Consider the following 16,066-nt stretch of genomic DNA (forward strand, 5'->3'; position numbering starts at 1 on the left):
TTGGCTAGAGGTATAGGGGGAGGGTTGAGATCTCATAAACATGTTTAACCCCGCCGCAATTTTGCGCCTGTCCCAAGTCAGGAGCCTCTGGCCTTTGTTAGTCTTGTATGATTTTAAATTTTAGTTTCTTGTGTATAATTCGGAGTTTAGTATGACGTCCATTATCACTGTACTATTATGCATATTTTAGGGGCCAGCTGAAGGACACCTACGGGTGCGGGAATTCTCGCTACATTGAAGACCCATTGGTTGCCTTCGGCTGTTGTTTGCTCTGTGGTCGGGTGGTTGTCGCTTTGACATATTCACCATTTCCTTTCTCAATTTTATTTTCTATGTTAAGGAATATAACGTGTAAATGTTAGTGAAGAATATAAATATATTTAATCATATGTCATTCTTTAAACATGGCTTTCAATTAATAACTAAATATAAGTTATATCGAATACTATAATTACCCTTTTCAAACCATTCAACAGTAGCAGATTTAGATAAATCTGTTTTCAGTTCATATTCAAATCCTAACTCTGAAAATCGTTGGGCTATAGAAGAAGCATCGATATCACTACCAGCACGATCTCCTAAACATTCACCTGGTACATGAAATTCTTTGTTGTTGAGTACAAGAACTAATCCTGATTTTATTTTGTAGTATTTACTTTCAAATTCATTCTTTGTTATTGCAACTGACATAGGTGGTTCTGTTCTTATGCTGTCAAATGAGAAGATATAAAATTAAATTTTGAGAATTCTTATGTAATTGGTAAAGTATTACGGTAGGAATTATTACTACAATTAACATTTGTAAATTTAGATAAAATGTTTCGCGGGGGCATCTTGATACGACCGCAGAGGATGAGCCCTTAACAGTTAGGATAAGAATAGAAACTACATTCTAATTCGATACAGCTCTGAATTTGGATTTTATTAAATATGTGACAAATCATAGGATTCTGACACAGAATTAATGTGGTCAAAGAACTGAGAACTTTCAGATTTGATTTTTACCTTTTACAAATGTAAGGTAAAATAACCAAAATCAAAATACACGGTTCTATTCAGCATATCATAGAACCCAAAGATTTTTTTTTTAATCAAACTAAGTTTAATTTTGGACCCCGATTTGTACAAATTCCGCATATTCAAGTACACAATTTAATTTATGTATTTTTCAATGGACAATATGAGGATATTTTGCAAATGGGTTCGCTTCATCAAAGATAAATATACATAGTATCCTAAAAATAAAGTTATACAGAATAACATACAAACCTTCCACAAAATGTACAAACAAAATGTACAAACAAAATGAGAAAAAAAAGAATTTCCAAAATTTCACTCCTCGTTAATACCGCCCAACATTTATCCTCAAAAAATCACATCAAAATGATAATAGATTAAAACAAAATACATGTTTATTCAAATACATTCATGAGTGTGTTGGTTTATGAATACCACATTGTAATAGCTCCATTAGTTATTAAAGTAAATACACAACATCAATAAATGTATTAAAATGTAAATACATAACACAAATTGTGTGTAGTTTTTATAAGAAGAAAAATACATTTTTTTTAATTCTTTTTAAATAATATTAATGATAATAATGATACATTAAACATTAATTCTTTATTCGAGGATGTTACACAGTTAGCTATAAAACTATTTTATTTGAGGCCCTTATGAAATACATTTTATTGTAACAGACATAAAATAACAAAATAATCAAAGAATTACACACACATATCCAATACGTAGGAAATTAATACATCCCAAAGTTTCCTTCATTTATTTCAATTTTTAATATTTATGATTAATTATTAAATGTTTAGAATGATTAAAAAAATCAATTAGCTTCATTGTTGCTTCCACAGAGTTGTAATTTAAGAAACTGCAACCATTCATCTTTACATATAACCACACTTTTTGTTTGGTTTTTGTTTAGTTATATTATTTGTTCCTATTACAATATCATACGACAAATTTACAGCTCTGAATTACCATTACCATTTTATTATTGAAAGTAGATATGAAAGGTGAAGGGCAATAAGGTCCTTATGTGGCCTAACTGTTCCTGCAATTTTAAAGTATTCATACGTATCGTGAAATTTGTCATAACTAGACTAATGTATCAAGCAGTCAGAAAATTAAAACAACTTTCATGTTTAATGAGTTACCATGGCAACAGACCATTTCGAAATTTGTACATTTGTATATTCCTTGTGTTTCATCACATTTTAAGTATATTTTAGATTGGCAAACATGTGCGTACACAAGAAACAACTTTATAGTTGGTCAGTTTATACTAATAGTTATAATCTAGCTTCTCCTAAATAATTTTGTTGTTTATTGGCTGCACACGATGTTTCCGCAATGGAAATTCAGATGGAAAAATTTTGTATTTTTCCTTGTTTTCATAAAAGCTGATATGATAAAAAATCTTATGTTTTTCATTTATATTACCTTATTCACTGTATTTTCTAAAAATATGTGAACATTTGAAATTGTTGTCAAATATTTTCTTTTCGTGGGTAAAAACCGGGCCTCACTTACTTTGCATTTTGAAGGGTTATGATAAAGCTTAAAAAGTTAAATCACAAAAAAACTGAACTCCGAGGAAAATTCAAAACGGAAAGTCCCTAATTAAATGGCAAAATCAAAAGCTCAAACACATCAAACAAATGGATAACAGTTGTCATTTTCCTGCCTTGGTACACGCATTAGACTATGAAATTTTAAATTATATTCAAAATATCTGATAATGAAGTGTAAATTTCAAACTATATACATAATTTCTTCTCTGAAATAAGATTTGATGCTATATCTATTTTCAAATATGACTCTACTTAAAATTTCTATTTGTTGCGCAATACAGCTCTTAAAGACCAAACAGCCTATTCATTTCTACCAGTGATTTTTCCTTAAAATTTTGTGTGAAGGTATTTCATGATTTGAGGAACAAAATATGATGAAAAAAATTGGGGGTCACCGACTTAGTTTTGTCGCTATAGCAACCTCAGTTTCGCGTTTTTCCCGAATATTAACATAATATGTGCTTGTTATATAAACTCTCCAAAAAATACTTTATATCAAACCTACAAACATAATTCTTGTTTCACGTTAAACAGTAGATTTGTATCTATCAAGTACAGGTTCAAAAGTTTTAGACTCGTATTGTTTTGATCTTTAAAAATATGATTTATTTCATTCCTGCCAAAAATAAAACGTAAAAATGAAAAACGTTTCCAGTATTAAAAAATATCTACCAGTGATTTCTTCATAATAATTTCAAGAAGGAAAGTGCCATGTGTACTCTTCAAAATAAAGCATTAAAAAGCGTATGTCACCGACCTTTCAAAAAAGTTATGAGTAATTTTCATGTATTTTTTTCGTTCATTTTGAAGAAAAGAGTTGTCTTTCTTTATAACATTGCATCTGACGTCATAGTACAAACTTTCCTTGCTGGCGCACTTTTTGAAAAAAAATCGCAAATTGGACGTTTTAAACCCACATTCAAATTTCCAAGAATGACAACTATATTCAGCTACTTTATTATCCCTTAATACAAGAGATTAAATGCATGTGTCAGTATCAGATCTTACGATGTTGCCGCACAATATTAACCTTCAGAAACACCATCCGTCGGAATGGAAAATTGTTTAAAATAACCTTTCACGACGCTTTTGTTAGGAAAGTCTGCTTTTGTCCTCTGTCCCACATAAGCAAAATGATTGAAAATAATAAAAGAAATGAAAGATGGCACTGGTTAACTTACAGAGTATTTGACTATACCAGACTAGATGTGCTTGTGTTTTTTTCGCGTCAATTTCAGAAGATTGACGTAACGAACTCATTTGGTACTGTTGAAAGACGGACATACAAAAGCATGGACGGAGTTCTTTATACCATTATTTTTGCCGACCTAGGACAAACGTTTAGAAATTATTGCATCGAGTTTGGGAATTCATTATTTTAGAATATTCAAGATATAAGGAAATTAAAATTATAGGTATAATATATGAATGAAAGTTTTAATTCTAAAACGTTATACATCTATCTTAAAATACAATCCTTTTATTACTACCTCGTGTGTTTTCAATAAACGAGACAGAAAATATAAAATACAAAAAGTTTTTGATTCAAAAATTAATTTAGAAATAATTTTCCGTTGAAAACTACAAAGTAAGATTTCTCCAAAAGGATAAAATATAATAAATCTAAATTGCTCATTTTGGAAATTAAAACAAAGAAAAGGTTGTTGCCGGCATTGAAAATCGAAATTTGTTTTCAATCTTTCCGGTCACAGTTGTAGCTAAATGAAAGGGAGCGATTTTATTTAAGATATTATTCTTGGAGCAATTGTTTTTGTCATAAGTTAAACTTACAACAATTTAGTTTTAAACACCGAAAATTTTGATTTTAATTCACATTCGCCGAGTATTAGTTTTATAAATACTTTTTGCCTTGCAGCTAATTTCCTAATGCATGTAGGGTGAAACTTTGGTTGGCTTCATTAATGTTAACTCAAGCTCTGTTATTAAGATTGACATCTTTATATATAGGTATGTAAACTTGTATACATGCTATTTAATTGAATTGGACGTTATCAAAATATAATTATACAAAATATACAAACAAAGCAAGCAGGCAAACCAAAGTGTTGATCTACATACATTAAGAAATTAGCTGTAAGTTTCAGTGAGATTAGACAATATGTTTATCATTTCTCCTTAAGGTAGCACAATACAAAGATTTTATAAGTCCAACTCCCAAGTTTTAACATGCTGTAACTTTCTTAATAATGCTTGGAAATTTATAAAACTGGTAGTTTTGGATAGCTAACAGATTACTCTTTCAAGTTAATACAATGGTAGTATTATGCAACAATTATGTTACCAATTATAATGTTAACTGAGTCTAAAATATTTTTCACCAAATTTCCACTTTCAAATGAAATTAGCTTCTCCATATGTATCCCTAGAGGGTTGATTTTATTATATGTTGTTCCTATGGCCATTATCTACAAAAGGGTGTCTCAGATTTCAGATAGAATGTATAGACCAAATTTTACACCTAATTAAACATTTTCTACTTTAATGTGGTTAGGATGTTTACACTAATAAGAGATTTATGAGAGAATGGAACACCATAGAGACAATCTGAGACACCCTTTTGAAGCCCATGAAGTGTTGATTAAGATTTGGTTAAAATTTTCTGTATAGTTAAAGAGATGATAGAGCTAAATTCATTCAAGTGAAACTACCCAGATTTTGCCACTAATTACATAATAATTGATTACATAATGATTGCATAATAAAAATATTGCATTCATTTAAAAGATTGATCTTTTATCAATCTATATATACCTCTTTTATTATTTTCTATGCATTCATAAGAAAGTTGCAGCATTTCAAAGGTTAGTGATTGGAAGTAAAAAAATCTTTGTATTGTGCTACCTTAAGACAATTTGAAATGAACCAAATGACAAACAAAAATGACCTTTTGTTATCATTTTTTTTTTACTATAAGATTTTGTCAAATAAGCAGTATAAATAAATTTTAACTTCATTGCAAGATCGGACATCATTTTACGAGAATCATCCAGACATCAGTAATACACACATGTTGCCAGTATGTCAAAACTTTTAGGAATATTTGATTATCGGCCTAACCTTGTGAATACTCTATTTTTTTAATTTTTGAAAAATTGACACTAAAATTAGAAGGATCATTGCATAAGGAACATGTTTACTAAGTTAAAAGTTGATAGGACTTCAACTTCGCCAAAAACTACCTTGACCAAAAACTGTAACCAAAAACTTTAACCTGAAGCGGGACAGACGGACGGATTGACGGACGAACGAACGGACGCACAGACAAGAAAACATAATGCCCATAAATCGGGCAAAAAAAACCTTTCACCTTACCTGTACACAATCGGCGCAAACGAAAGACAAAATCTACGCAAGTGAAAAAGAAAAAAAATGAAATGCAGATCGACGCAAATATAAGACAAAATCTACGCATGTGAAAGAATAAAAAAAAATGAAATGCAGAACGGCGCAAATGCAAAAAGTCGAGATCAAAATTTATATTTTATTATTTTTATTAGAACGAAGGTTAAATATAGTGTAGTATTTTATGTGTCCATTTGTGTTAAATCTCCACAGGATATTAAAGTAGCGCGACGCATAATAGTTCCTCTTTTCTTGGGAGACGTAGCGTACCTTCTTAGCGTACACCATGTTGGAATCCGTGAAAAACGCGAAATAGGACGTTATAATTTGACGTTTTTTCATTGCTAGAAACAACGTCATAGAGCTTTTATGTCACTACCAAGTTGCGTTAGCTGATGCGCATAAACAATAGGCTGTTTGGTCTTTAATTTGGATTGTGATTATATATCTGACAAAGCATAGTTTCTTAAATATAATTAATGTGGACTAAGAACTGAAAGATTTGAAATAGGATATTTATTTATTATGGTCCAAAATTCAAAATCTAAACACATTGTTAAATCGGCGTTTCAAAGAACCCTATTTTTTCCATGGAATCAAACAAAGTTTAAGTGTGGACCCTTTAAACTTCATTGTCAACATGTTTGAAAGGGGCACAAAATCTAAAATTGTTTATTTTTGTTGAAATCAAATAAACGTTTAATTTTGGATCTTAGTTTGAACAAATTTTAAAACTGGGCCCAAAACTCAAAAGCCTCAATACATGTTTATATTCGGCATATCAAATAACCTTTGAATTCAATCTTTATTAAAAGCAAACATAGTGGATCTTTTGGACTTCAAGTCAATTTAAAAACCGGTCACAAAATCAAAAATATAAATACACGGTAAGATATAACATATTAGATAAACCATAGAACAAAGTTGAATGTTGGATCCTTTGGACCTTATTATGGACCAATTAAAAGACAGGTGCTTAACATTAAAAAAGTATATAAATACACGGTTAGAATCGGCATATCAAAGAACACCAATAATTCATTGTTTTAACAAAAACTAATTTTGAACCCTTTAGACCTTAATATGGACCATTTCAACAACAAGGCCCAAACTCCTGATTCTTAATACACGGTTCGATTTAACATAATAAAGAACCACAACAATTCAAGACTATTAATTGAACCCTTAATCGAAACTGACCACCAAAAAAACAAATTGATACAAATTACTACAAAAGTACTATTTATGGTCCTTTTTCCTAACAAGTGATCATAACCCCATCAATTAATCCCTACCTTCTGATATGATGTGGAACCGTGATATATGATAGCATAGCGATCAATTGACTTATACTCAAGTTATTGTCCAGAAACCAAAAAAGCATAGTTTTTTAGCTTCTTTTGATCCCTCATTCCTAAACTATATTGATCATAACCTCCAAAATAAATCCCAACCTTCCTTTTTAAGGAATAGAACTTTTTTGTAGAATTTCATAGAAATCCATACTTTTATACTCAAGTTATTGTCTGGAATCAAAAGTGTCTTCGAACGACAAATGTCTTCAAATGACGAGGCAGACATTGCAATAACATAATACATGCAATATGAACGGTCATATGCAAATACACGGTTAAATGTGACGACGCTGATGACACTGATAAGTTACACATTATTTGAAAGCAAAAAATTTTTAGGTGGTATTTAAGATGAAAATTTTTTTTTTCTAAAAATGGTATTCCTCATTAATACAAAGCCTTGTATTACCAATGAAACCAATACAACTTACTTTTACTAATTTCCAAAAATAAAACAATCAATTTCAAACAATATCTTAACACAATTTCTTCTCTAAAATTGGATTTGTTGCTGTTTATTTTGATTACTATTACTATGTTAAAATCTTAACTATTAAAGTAGCTTCATGGTATACCTTGGATTGTATAATCACAGTACAAAATCGGTCAAGTTATTTGCCCAAATCTGTAAATTTAGAGAAAGATTTGCAATTTAATGGTTAAACTGTTTATTTAAATATCGCAAATTTTGTGATTTATTGTATTATCCAAAATATTTTAACAAATATCATTTTTTGTTGTTTTTAGAATCGTTCTTTCAAATTAGCAATTTAAGGGGAGATAACTCTTTTGGTAAAAAAAATATACTAGACTAATAGGGAGTTTCTTACTTTTACTTGTAGCAAGAAAACAAGTTCGTTTTTTTTTTTATTTTTATTTTCTTAAAACATATAATAAAACCTATCTTCTCACAATTTATTTCAAAATTCTATCTCATAGAATTTTTTTATGCACACAAATATGTTTTTTCATTAACGATCTAACCAAATTTAGGAAATTTTCAACGGCTTATAGCTTTAAAATAGCACGGTGACCCATACTTTTTATTATATTTTTGAAAAATCTTCTCTTAGGCAAATTATAAGAAAATTCTGTCTTAAAAGGTCTATGATCTACCTTAATATAGCATAGTTTCTAGCACAGAACGAATGTGGTTTAAGTACTTACATATCTAAAATTTGACATTTACCAACTATGTTCCAATATCAAAATTCTAAATACATGGTTAGATTCAGTATATCAATGAACCCCGAATAATCATAATTTTTTAGTTGAAATCGAACAAAGTTTAATTTTAGCCCCTAATTCGGATCAACTTGAAAAAAATGCCAAAAATAAAAAATTTAATTATATGCTTTATTCAGCATATCAAAATATCCCAAGAACTCATTTTTTGTTAATTTTAATTTTATATACTTTGGACCTTAAAGTGAAAAAATGTGAGGACAGGCCCAAAATCCAAAATCTTCAACACAGTTAGATTGGGCGCATAATAAAAACATCATCAGTTAATCTCAGCCTTTCTTTATGGAATACAATCGTGTAGCACAATTAAATAGCAATCCATAAACTTATACTCAAGTAATTGTCCAGAAACTAGCCTCTAATACCAAAACGACTTGGGCCATTCTTCTGTGGAATGGAACATTGTAGTAAAACTTCATATAGATCTATTCATTTATATACAAGTTAATCTCTAAAACAAGCAAACTGTGTCCCTTTATTACTAAACAACGACAACAATATCCTCCAAATTCAAACTGAACCGTTCTATTGTGATATGAAATCTTTTGCTAAAATTTCATAGAGATCCATAATCTAATACTCACGCTATTCTCTGCGAATTAAAATGTCTTCTGACGAAAAATGTCTTGGATTAAAGACGCAGACATCGCTATAAAACATGAAACGAATTGCGCAAAATTTAAGCTGTCGTTTGAACGCCTTAACTAAATTCTTTCAATAATATTAAGTTTCTGTTTGGAAGGTTAGCTGTACCTTAAACATCAAATGATCAGATGACCAAATATTCTTAGTTTTTATAGAAAAGCAGCTACGTACTTTATAATGATGTGAGGGGGGTTTAAAATTTAATCATCATTCTCCGTTTTAATAAAAAAAAAAAAAAAAATGCATTGCCATTCAAAAGAAAATATTTTGAAAACTTACTTCGATGAAAATGTCATGAAAAAAAGAAAAAAAACAACATAGCATCCCCGTTTGTATTTTTCTTACACCGTTTCTGGTCGCAACAATTGTTTTGTGTCTTGCTTATGCAGTTATAGTGATATTTTTGTTGTTTCTGGAAAAGGATTTGTTAAGTCCATATCTAAAATAATTAGTAAGTTTTGATTCACATTACTAATTAGCCGTAGGGCGTATTCAAACCCTGAACGCATCAGAAAAGAATGTATCACTTTAGTTTGGTCGGTCAAATAGGATGCACATCCTTCTCAAAGGAGTAGGTCCGGTAAGGACCGATTTTGGCCTCAAATTTCAGATTCATCTGACAAAAGATTTTGACCACTTTTTACACACTTAAGTGTCTATTTCATTTGATTCAATTAATTTATGTGAAAGATTTTAACTAATTTAGTCATTAAAAACGTTCCGATTCAAGCTTAAATATGACAAATCTACCAAATATGCCGAAAAATGTCACTTTTCAGATGCTTTTTGTCAAAAATAAAAGTGGCTGCATCCGTGGTCATCCTCAACCTTTATATATGTTATGTATTATCATCAAATACAACTTACATTTCAATATTTAGGATGAACACGAATGCGGCCACTTCCGTTTTACACGGAAACCGTCTAAAATTTAACTAAAATGCTAGAATTATGAAGATTTCAGTAATTTAGCATGACTTATTGGTGCTAGTACCCGATATATTTGCACTGTATTGTCAAAAACAGCCCATATTTATGTAGCAGAAGCGTTCTACTGTCCATTAAATAACTAAAAGTTTACATTTTAACAATTTTGTAAAACTGCTATATTTTGGGGCCAAAAAGGAGTCTTACTGGACCTACTCCTTTGCAGAAAATAACATTGTTTTGACATTAAAAAGTCAGATAATAAAGTTTCAAGGCTTTTCTTGTTCATTAAGTTCATTAAAATCATACCAGAAATGACCTCATACCAGTTTTTGAAATAAATAACAAAAAATGGTAAGTGGTGAATACTTTTTGAATCGAGTTGTATGGTTCTACATCCTGTTGATCTGTTTGCAATGCACAGCTTGTGCTTTTCTTAGACTGTTTTTGACACCTTGATTCTAAATAAGTTGCATGTGACTTAATTGACATTTTGATATGAACTACATTTATGACTTTTCAAAACCTAGCAGGCTACGGACGAGTGATTCTAGTGGAACTAAATTCAGTTCTCTAAGATGCAGATGATGATATTTAATTATGAGGATTTACGTCGGATAGGTATAGAGAACTGGATGTGGGTGTTCAATGACTAAACGTAAAGCTTAATATTACCTTGTTCTGCTACCAAGTTTAGGTATAGGTCTTGCATCCAATACTGAAAATATTAAATACTAGTATATTAAAATAGCTAAACATGAATTATTAGTTGTTGTTTACTTTACGTCCAATTGAAAATATTCCATGTTTGTTAATGACGAGAACTGATTAACAATAAATACTATAGGAAAGTCTTGTAGTTGGGGTCAGCTGGGATGAAACGAAGTAAATTTTAAATGCCACTAGAAAGTGAAGTTATATTGGATAAGGAAATAAAAAGATCATTATAAAACAGACCACCTACGAATACTCCAAAAAAGTGTTGCAAGTGTGCTCAACGTACAGAGTGTTCTGTTGACAAAATAATATTTTACGTCCCAATTTTGACAGGACGTTGCTGTGAAGTTATATATCCTTCATTACACAAAAATGGTTGTCACATCTTTGAAAGGGTTTTACTACCGGTCCGAAGTAGACCATGACATGCCCATATTTTTATAATTTAGTCACCCTTTGAGAAATTGATTATTCTACATAAGAAAAAGTCAGTGCCTATGACAGTTTTTTTCATTCGTTGATGTGTTTGAGATTTTGATTTTTCTAATTTTAATTTTCATTGGAGTTCGGTTTTTTTTGTTTTTTATTTTAATTTTAATTTTTATTGAATTATACAATACAGGAAATTACAAACGTAAATTAACTTAAGAATATACTTGAACTACTGTGTATCTTTACACCTAAACTAAAAAAAATAAACCTTGCTTAAGCCTACCTTTCTACGCCCATATAACTTATATCATTCAGTTTGGAGTTGTTTTTTTATGCTAAATTATGCTCACAGTAGAACACTCAGATGTGCGCTTACCCACTATAGTACGGTGACAGGTAATGTAAATTTAAAAATCGAATGGACTGAAATAGCTCGCGGATAATTTTATTCGTATTCTGAAGATAAATAAAATACGATTTGATTAAGGCCTCTCATACAGTGCAAAACTGTCGCAATTTTCAGACATTTTGGACAATTTCTCGCTAATCCCTCATGATGACCGAGATACATCTACTATGGGTTCTTGCTCTGGAAATGATTTACGAATTCAGCTAGTCATATGTGTGCCTGATTGCCGATATAAGTGATGTATACCCCTGCTTCGAACATGTAAGAATATGACGAAACAAATCTATTGAAGTTTTCGACCAAAAATATTCATATTTAATATACGACAACATATGGAGATTAATTTATTTTGAAAGTTCTGTTAGAATGTCAAAATGAACATAAAAGTAATAAGTACTGTAAATTTAACACCCGATTCATGATTTAATCATTATTTCAACCCAAAAGAATGTTTAACCTTAGAAAAATAGTATATTTTGCATGAGTGTCAGCATGAAGTTTATTTTATTTGATAGGCCAATCAGTACAAAAACACATATGTCCTCCTTTTTATAAATCAGCAAAAACAATTGAATATATAGCAGACTTGATAAAAATCGATTTGAAAGCCCGATTTATAAGTAAATTACAAACAAACACGATGCAAAGATATTTTACGTTACAAAAGAAGCTATCTATGTCTATATTACACCAACACTAGACATTAATATGCACATTCATTTGAAAAGATAAAAGATAACAGAATACTTATTAAAAATATAATATAATGTAACGTAATACTTTCGATACAAATATTCGATACAAAAATATCTCTAGTACGTTTGAGATCTTCCTAACAACATCAAATCGGAGGCCACTAACAGCAGAAAGAAATATTTGACATTAAGATTAATAGTTCAGTCAACATCTTTATCGTACCAATCTTCAAAAACAATATTATGATAACAATGGTTGTAGTTAATGCCCTGACAATAAGAAATGAAAATTCTGTTCGTAACTTACACAAGATTTGCTACAAATAGGTTTGTCTTTAAATGTACAAACAAGGTCCGATAAAACGTCTGAGGACATTGGACTCAAAATACTAGTAAACTAAAACTATGGAGCTTTTTCTCAATATCCAGTTTTTTTCAAAGATGACCTAGGTGCTTGTTTGGCGGTATAAGCATTCACCCAGACGTTTAGAGTGAAACTTTAAATGTACTGTCTGAATGATACAAATGTAAGAGGTAGTTTCACTAAGTAAGCACTCTTAGAAGGCAACTACTTCACTCTTGGGTTTATTCACCATTTACTGATTTAGCATTGCTTCTTAGTTTAAAAGGTTTCTCAATGAATTGACTTTTCACCGCAACAGATGTATCAATATTAAAGCCATCTAGATTGACAAACATTGATACGTGCATAGGTTTTTTTTCGACGCCTTATTATTGACTTTATTGCAAATTCGGAGTAAAGAAGACGTGTCACATCTGTAAGATCGTGAGCAGCTGGTAGTGTGCCAGATATTAGTGGTCCAAAAACTAAACAAAGTTTTTATATATTAACATCTGGTCATTAGCAATCAGGGACGGCAGCATATTTCGTATATCTCCCTCTTCAATCACTTACAGATCCGGGACAACATTGCTGCACAGTCCATATACTTTGAAAAGATCCCGCTATCAATATTTCATCATGGTCTTGCATATAAAAAAAAAGTAGTGCGGGAGTGCGTAGTTATTTACAAATATTATTAATCCCCGTTTATTTTCGGGTGCACAAAGAAATGTCTTATAATCTCAAATTGATCTAATGCCTTGATGAACCTTAGATTTACCAACATTTGAAATAATTGTCCGTATTCTTTCTGCTAATTTTGTAGAATATTCAACATCATTTCATGATAATGGTCACAACGATCATATTTTATAACAAGTGCTGTCACTTACCGTCCGATATGGTTTGTTCTAACCCTAATGTTCCTCTTTCTTGATTATGTTGTCGTTGTTCAAATAGGGAGAGTTGTTCATCCTTTTTAAAGCAATTACTGCATTCATATGGAGAGGTTTGGGAGGAAGAATCTGAAATTTAAAATTTGAAATTTTGATTATTGACACAGTAGAAAATAAAAAAATCACCAAAAGCATCAAGACATATCAACAAATACAACCAATGCATATACGACAAAAAAAAAAACAAAATAAAGTTATACAGTTACAACAGGTTAATAAAAAAGAGCAATCACTGGAACTACATTATAAATACTGGTTTCAATTTGGTACCATTTCTACGGTACTGGTAAAACAATTCAAAATAAGCAAAACAACTACAATTGTCTCATTGTACCGAAGTGCTGAAGGTGTTTCATCATATTTATATAATTATATGTGCACGCTTATAAAATCTTCTTTTCTATTTAAATAAAACTTATTGACATATAAAAACTAAGATTCCAATTCATTTATTCTGCCCTCCTCACGTTCATTCAAATTGTTATATTGACTTTAACTTAATGAAAAGATATTTCCTCAACGGTTAGCTATATCAAGATTAATCTTAATTACTTCCAGTAAGCTACATACATGTATACAATTGCAGGAATGATTGTTTCGAAACGCATTTTATCACTTCCGTTTTAAAAACAAAACCATGATTCTTGAAAGAAAATTCAAACAGCTGCATTTGAGATGTGACGTCAGGAAAGGCCAAAAACGAATAGCTTTGAGATAGTTAAAGCCAAAAGCGATATCAAATTATCATTCAAGTAAAATATTTTAGAATCAATGATGTTTTTACTCAAAAATCGACTTCAAAGTAGGGCCTAAAATGTCTAAAGGTTTATTGCTACCATCACAATAAGTTTGACTGACATGATATAATAATGGCTAGTCCATACTTCTAAATGTGTTTAGCGCACATCTTTTTCATACTCTGCCTCCTTTCTTATTTTATTTTTAATTCATATTTCTGATATCTGAATGTGTCAATTGATATATGTATAAAAGAAAACATACAAATATAATACTGATAATATATGTAAGGTATATTCTTCAAAATAAATCTTTTTCATACTATGTCTCTTTTCTTATCTTTTTTTTTTTTATCTTTTTAAATCATTTATCAAGGAAATCAAGGCTGAAATAGTTTCTCAGTTTACACAAACTCTGAGTTTTTCTGGTTGATCTTTACTGCTTGTGAAGATATCTGAAGGTGTCAAATTATTACATGTTCAAAAGAAAACATATAAATGTAATACGGATAATATGTGTAAGATAAATCCTTCAAAATACATACGTGAAACGTGTTTATTTTGTCCTTCAGGCGGAAGTTCACAACTAATAGATACTGCAAAATAATTTGAATCAGTTTTACTTAATCTTCATTATAGCAGAAACATTACCATTGAAAAGACATATAAGTTATAATCATGATTTTTTTCCTGCGTTATAACAATTATAATTTTGCATCTTATGAATGGCAACTTATACACCCATTGTGTCAATATTAGCCTTTTCGTTGGCTATAGTTTCTTACAACACTTTATAAACAGTCAGGGGCATTACTTAAACAAGTAACAATTAAAATTACCTATACAAGTAATGTTGAAAACGAGGCTTATTTAAATATAACTTATATAAGTTATTTTTCTGAATATTATTTTTATAGGTGTCCAAGAATACAGATTTTACTAGCTTTAACTAATTTTCACAGTTATCTGGTTATTTTTCCCTTGATATATAAAAACTAATTCTTCAGAAACACTAATCAACTTTCCGACGCACTTATCTTTCGTACCGACGCTTCTGGGTCAAAGATTGGTCTCTTGGGACTATTAAATTATCATTTTCCTCAAAAATCTTGAAGGTAGACTGATATAAATAGATAGATAGTTGTGAATTAATTAAGACCTGAAGTTATTTATAATTTGTAACCTAAATCAATTACATATGTGCCTTAGATAAGTGTAATTGCTATTTTTTTCAAAAATGTTTAAAATAACTTATTCAAGTAATATTTTTGTTATTATTTTCAAAGTAACCCTTCATCTCTATACTCCTCTCAAATTTGATAAACTCTTTATTTTATGATATAAAATGTAGTTTAAAATCATGAAATCTACATTTAGTCTATGTTTCTATTGAAAATTAAAATAACTCTATTAAGTAATTTTATTGTATTTAAAATAAAAAATTACTTACATAAGTAATTAAAAAAAATAACTTGTTTAAGTAACGCCCCTGACTGATAAATAGGTGGCTGAAATGGAATCACCAAGGTGGGCCTCTATTTCCAATAAAATTGCAAAAAACGTTCATCCCTTCCATGCTGACCCAAAGGGTAAATATCGGTATGAATATATGATTATCGATGGACTTATTTCGTACAAGCTGTATTATGTT

General features: G+C 30.1%; 1 protein-coding gene across 1 annotated transcript in view; it reads right to left on the reverse strand.

Moving 5' to 3' along the window:
• Positions 1-16,066, reverse strand: part of LOC143055535 (caspase-3-like) — a 43,423-nt gene that overhangs the window by 22,390 nt on the left and 4,967 nt on the right. The window contains exons 3-6 of the mRNA XM_076228689.1: positions 14,961-15,011; positions 13,616-13,747; positions 10,802-10,844; positions 456-709 (exon numbers count right to left, since the gene is read on the reverse strand). Of these exons, the coding sequence (XP_076084804.1) occupies positions 456-709; positions 10,802-10,844; positions 13,616-13,747; positions 14,961-15,011 (480 nt within the window). The remainder of the gene's footprint in view (positions 1-455; positions 710-10,801; positions 10,845-13,615; positions 13,748-14,960; positions 15,012-16,066) is intronic.

The sequence above is a fragment of the Mytilus galloprovincialis genome, chromosome 12 (assembly GCF_965363235.1).
Source record: "Mytilus galloprovincialis chromosome 12, xbMytGall1.hap1.1, whole genome shotgun sequence".
Taxonomy (NCBI): domain Eukaryota; kingdom Metazoa; phylum Mollusca; class Bivalvia; order Mytilida; family Mytilidae; genus Mytilus; species Mytilus galloprovincialis.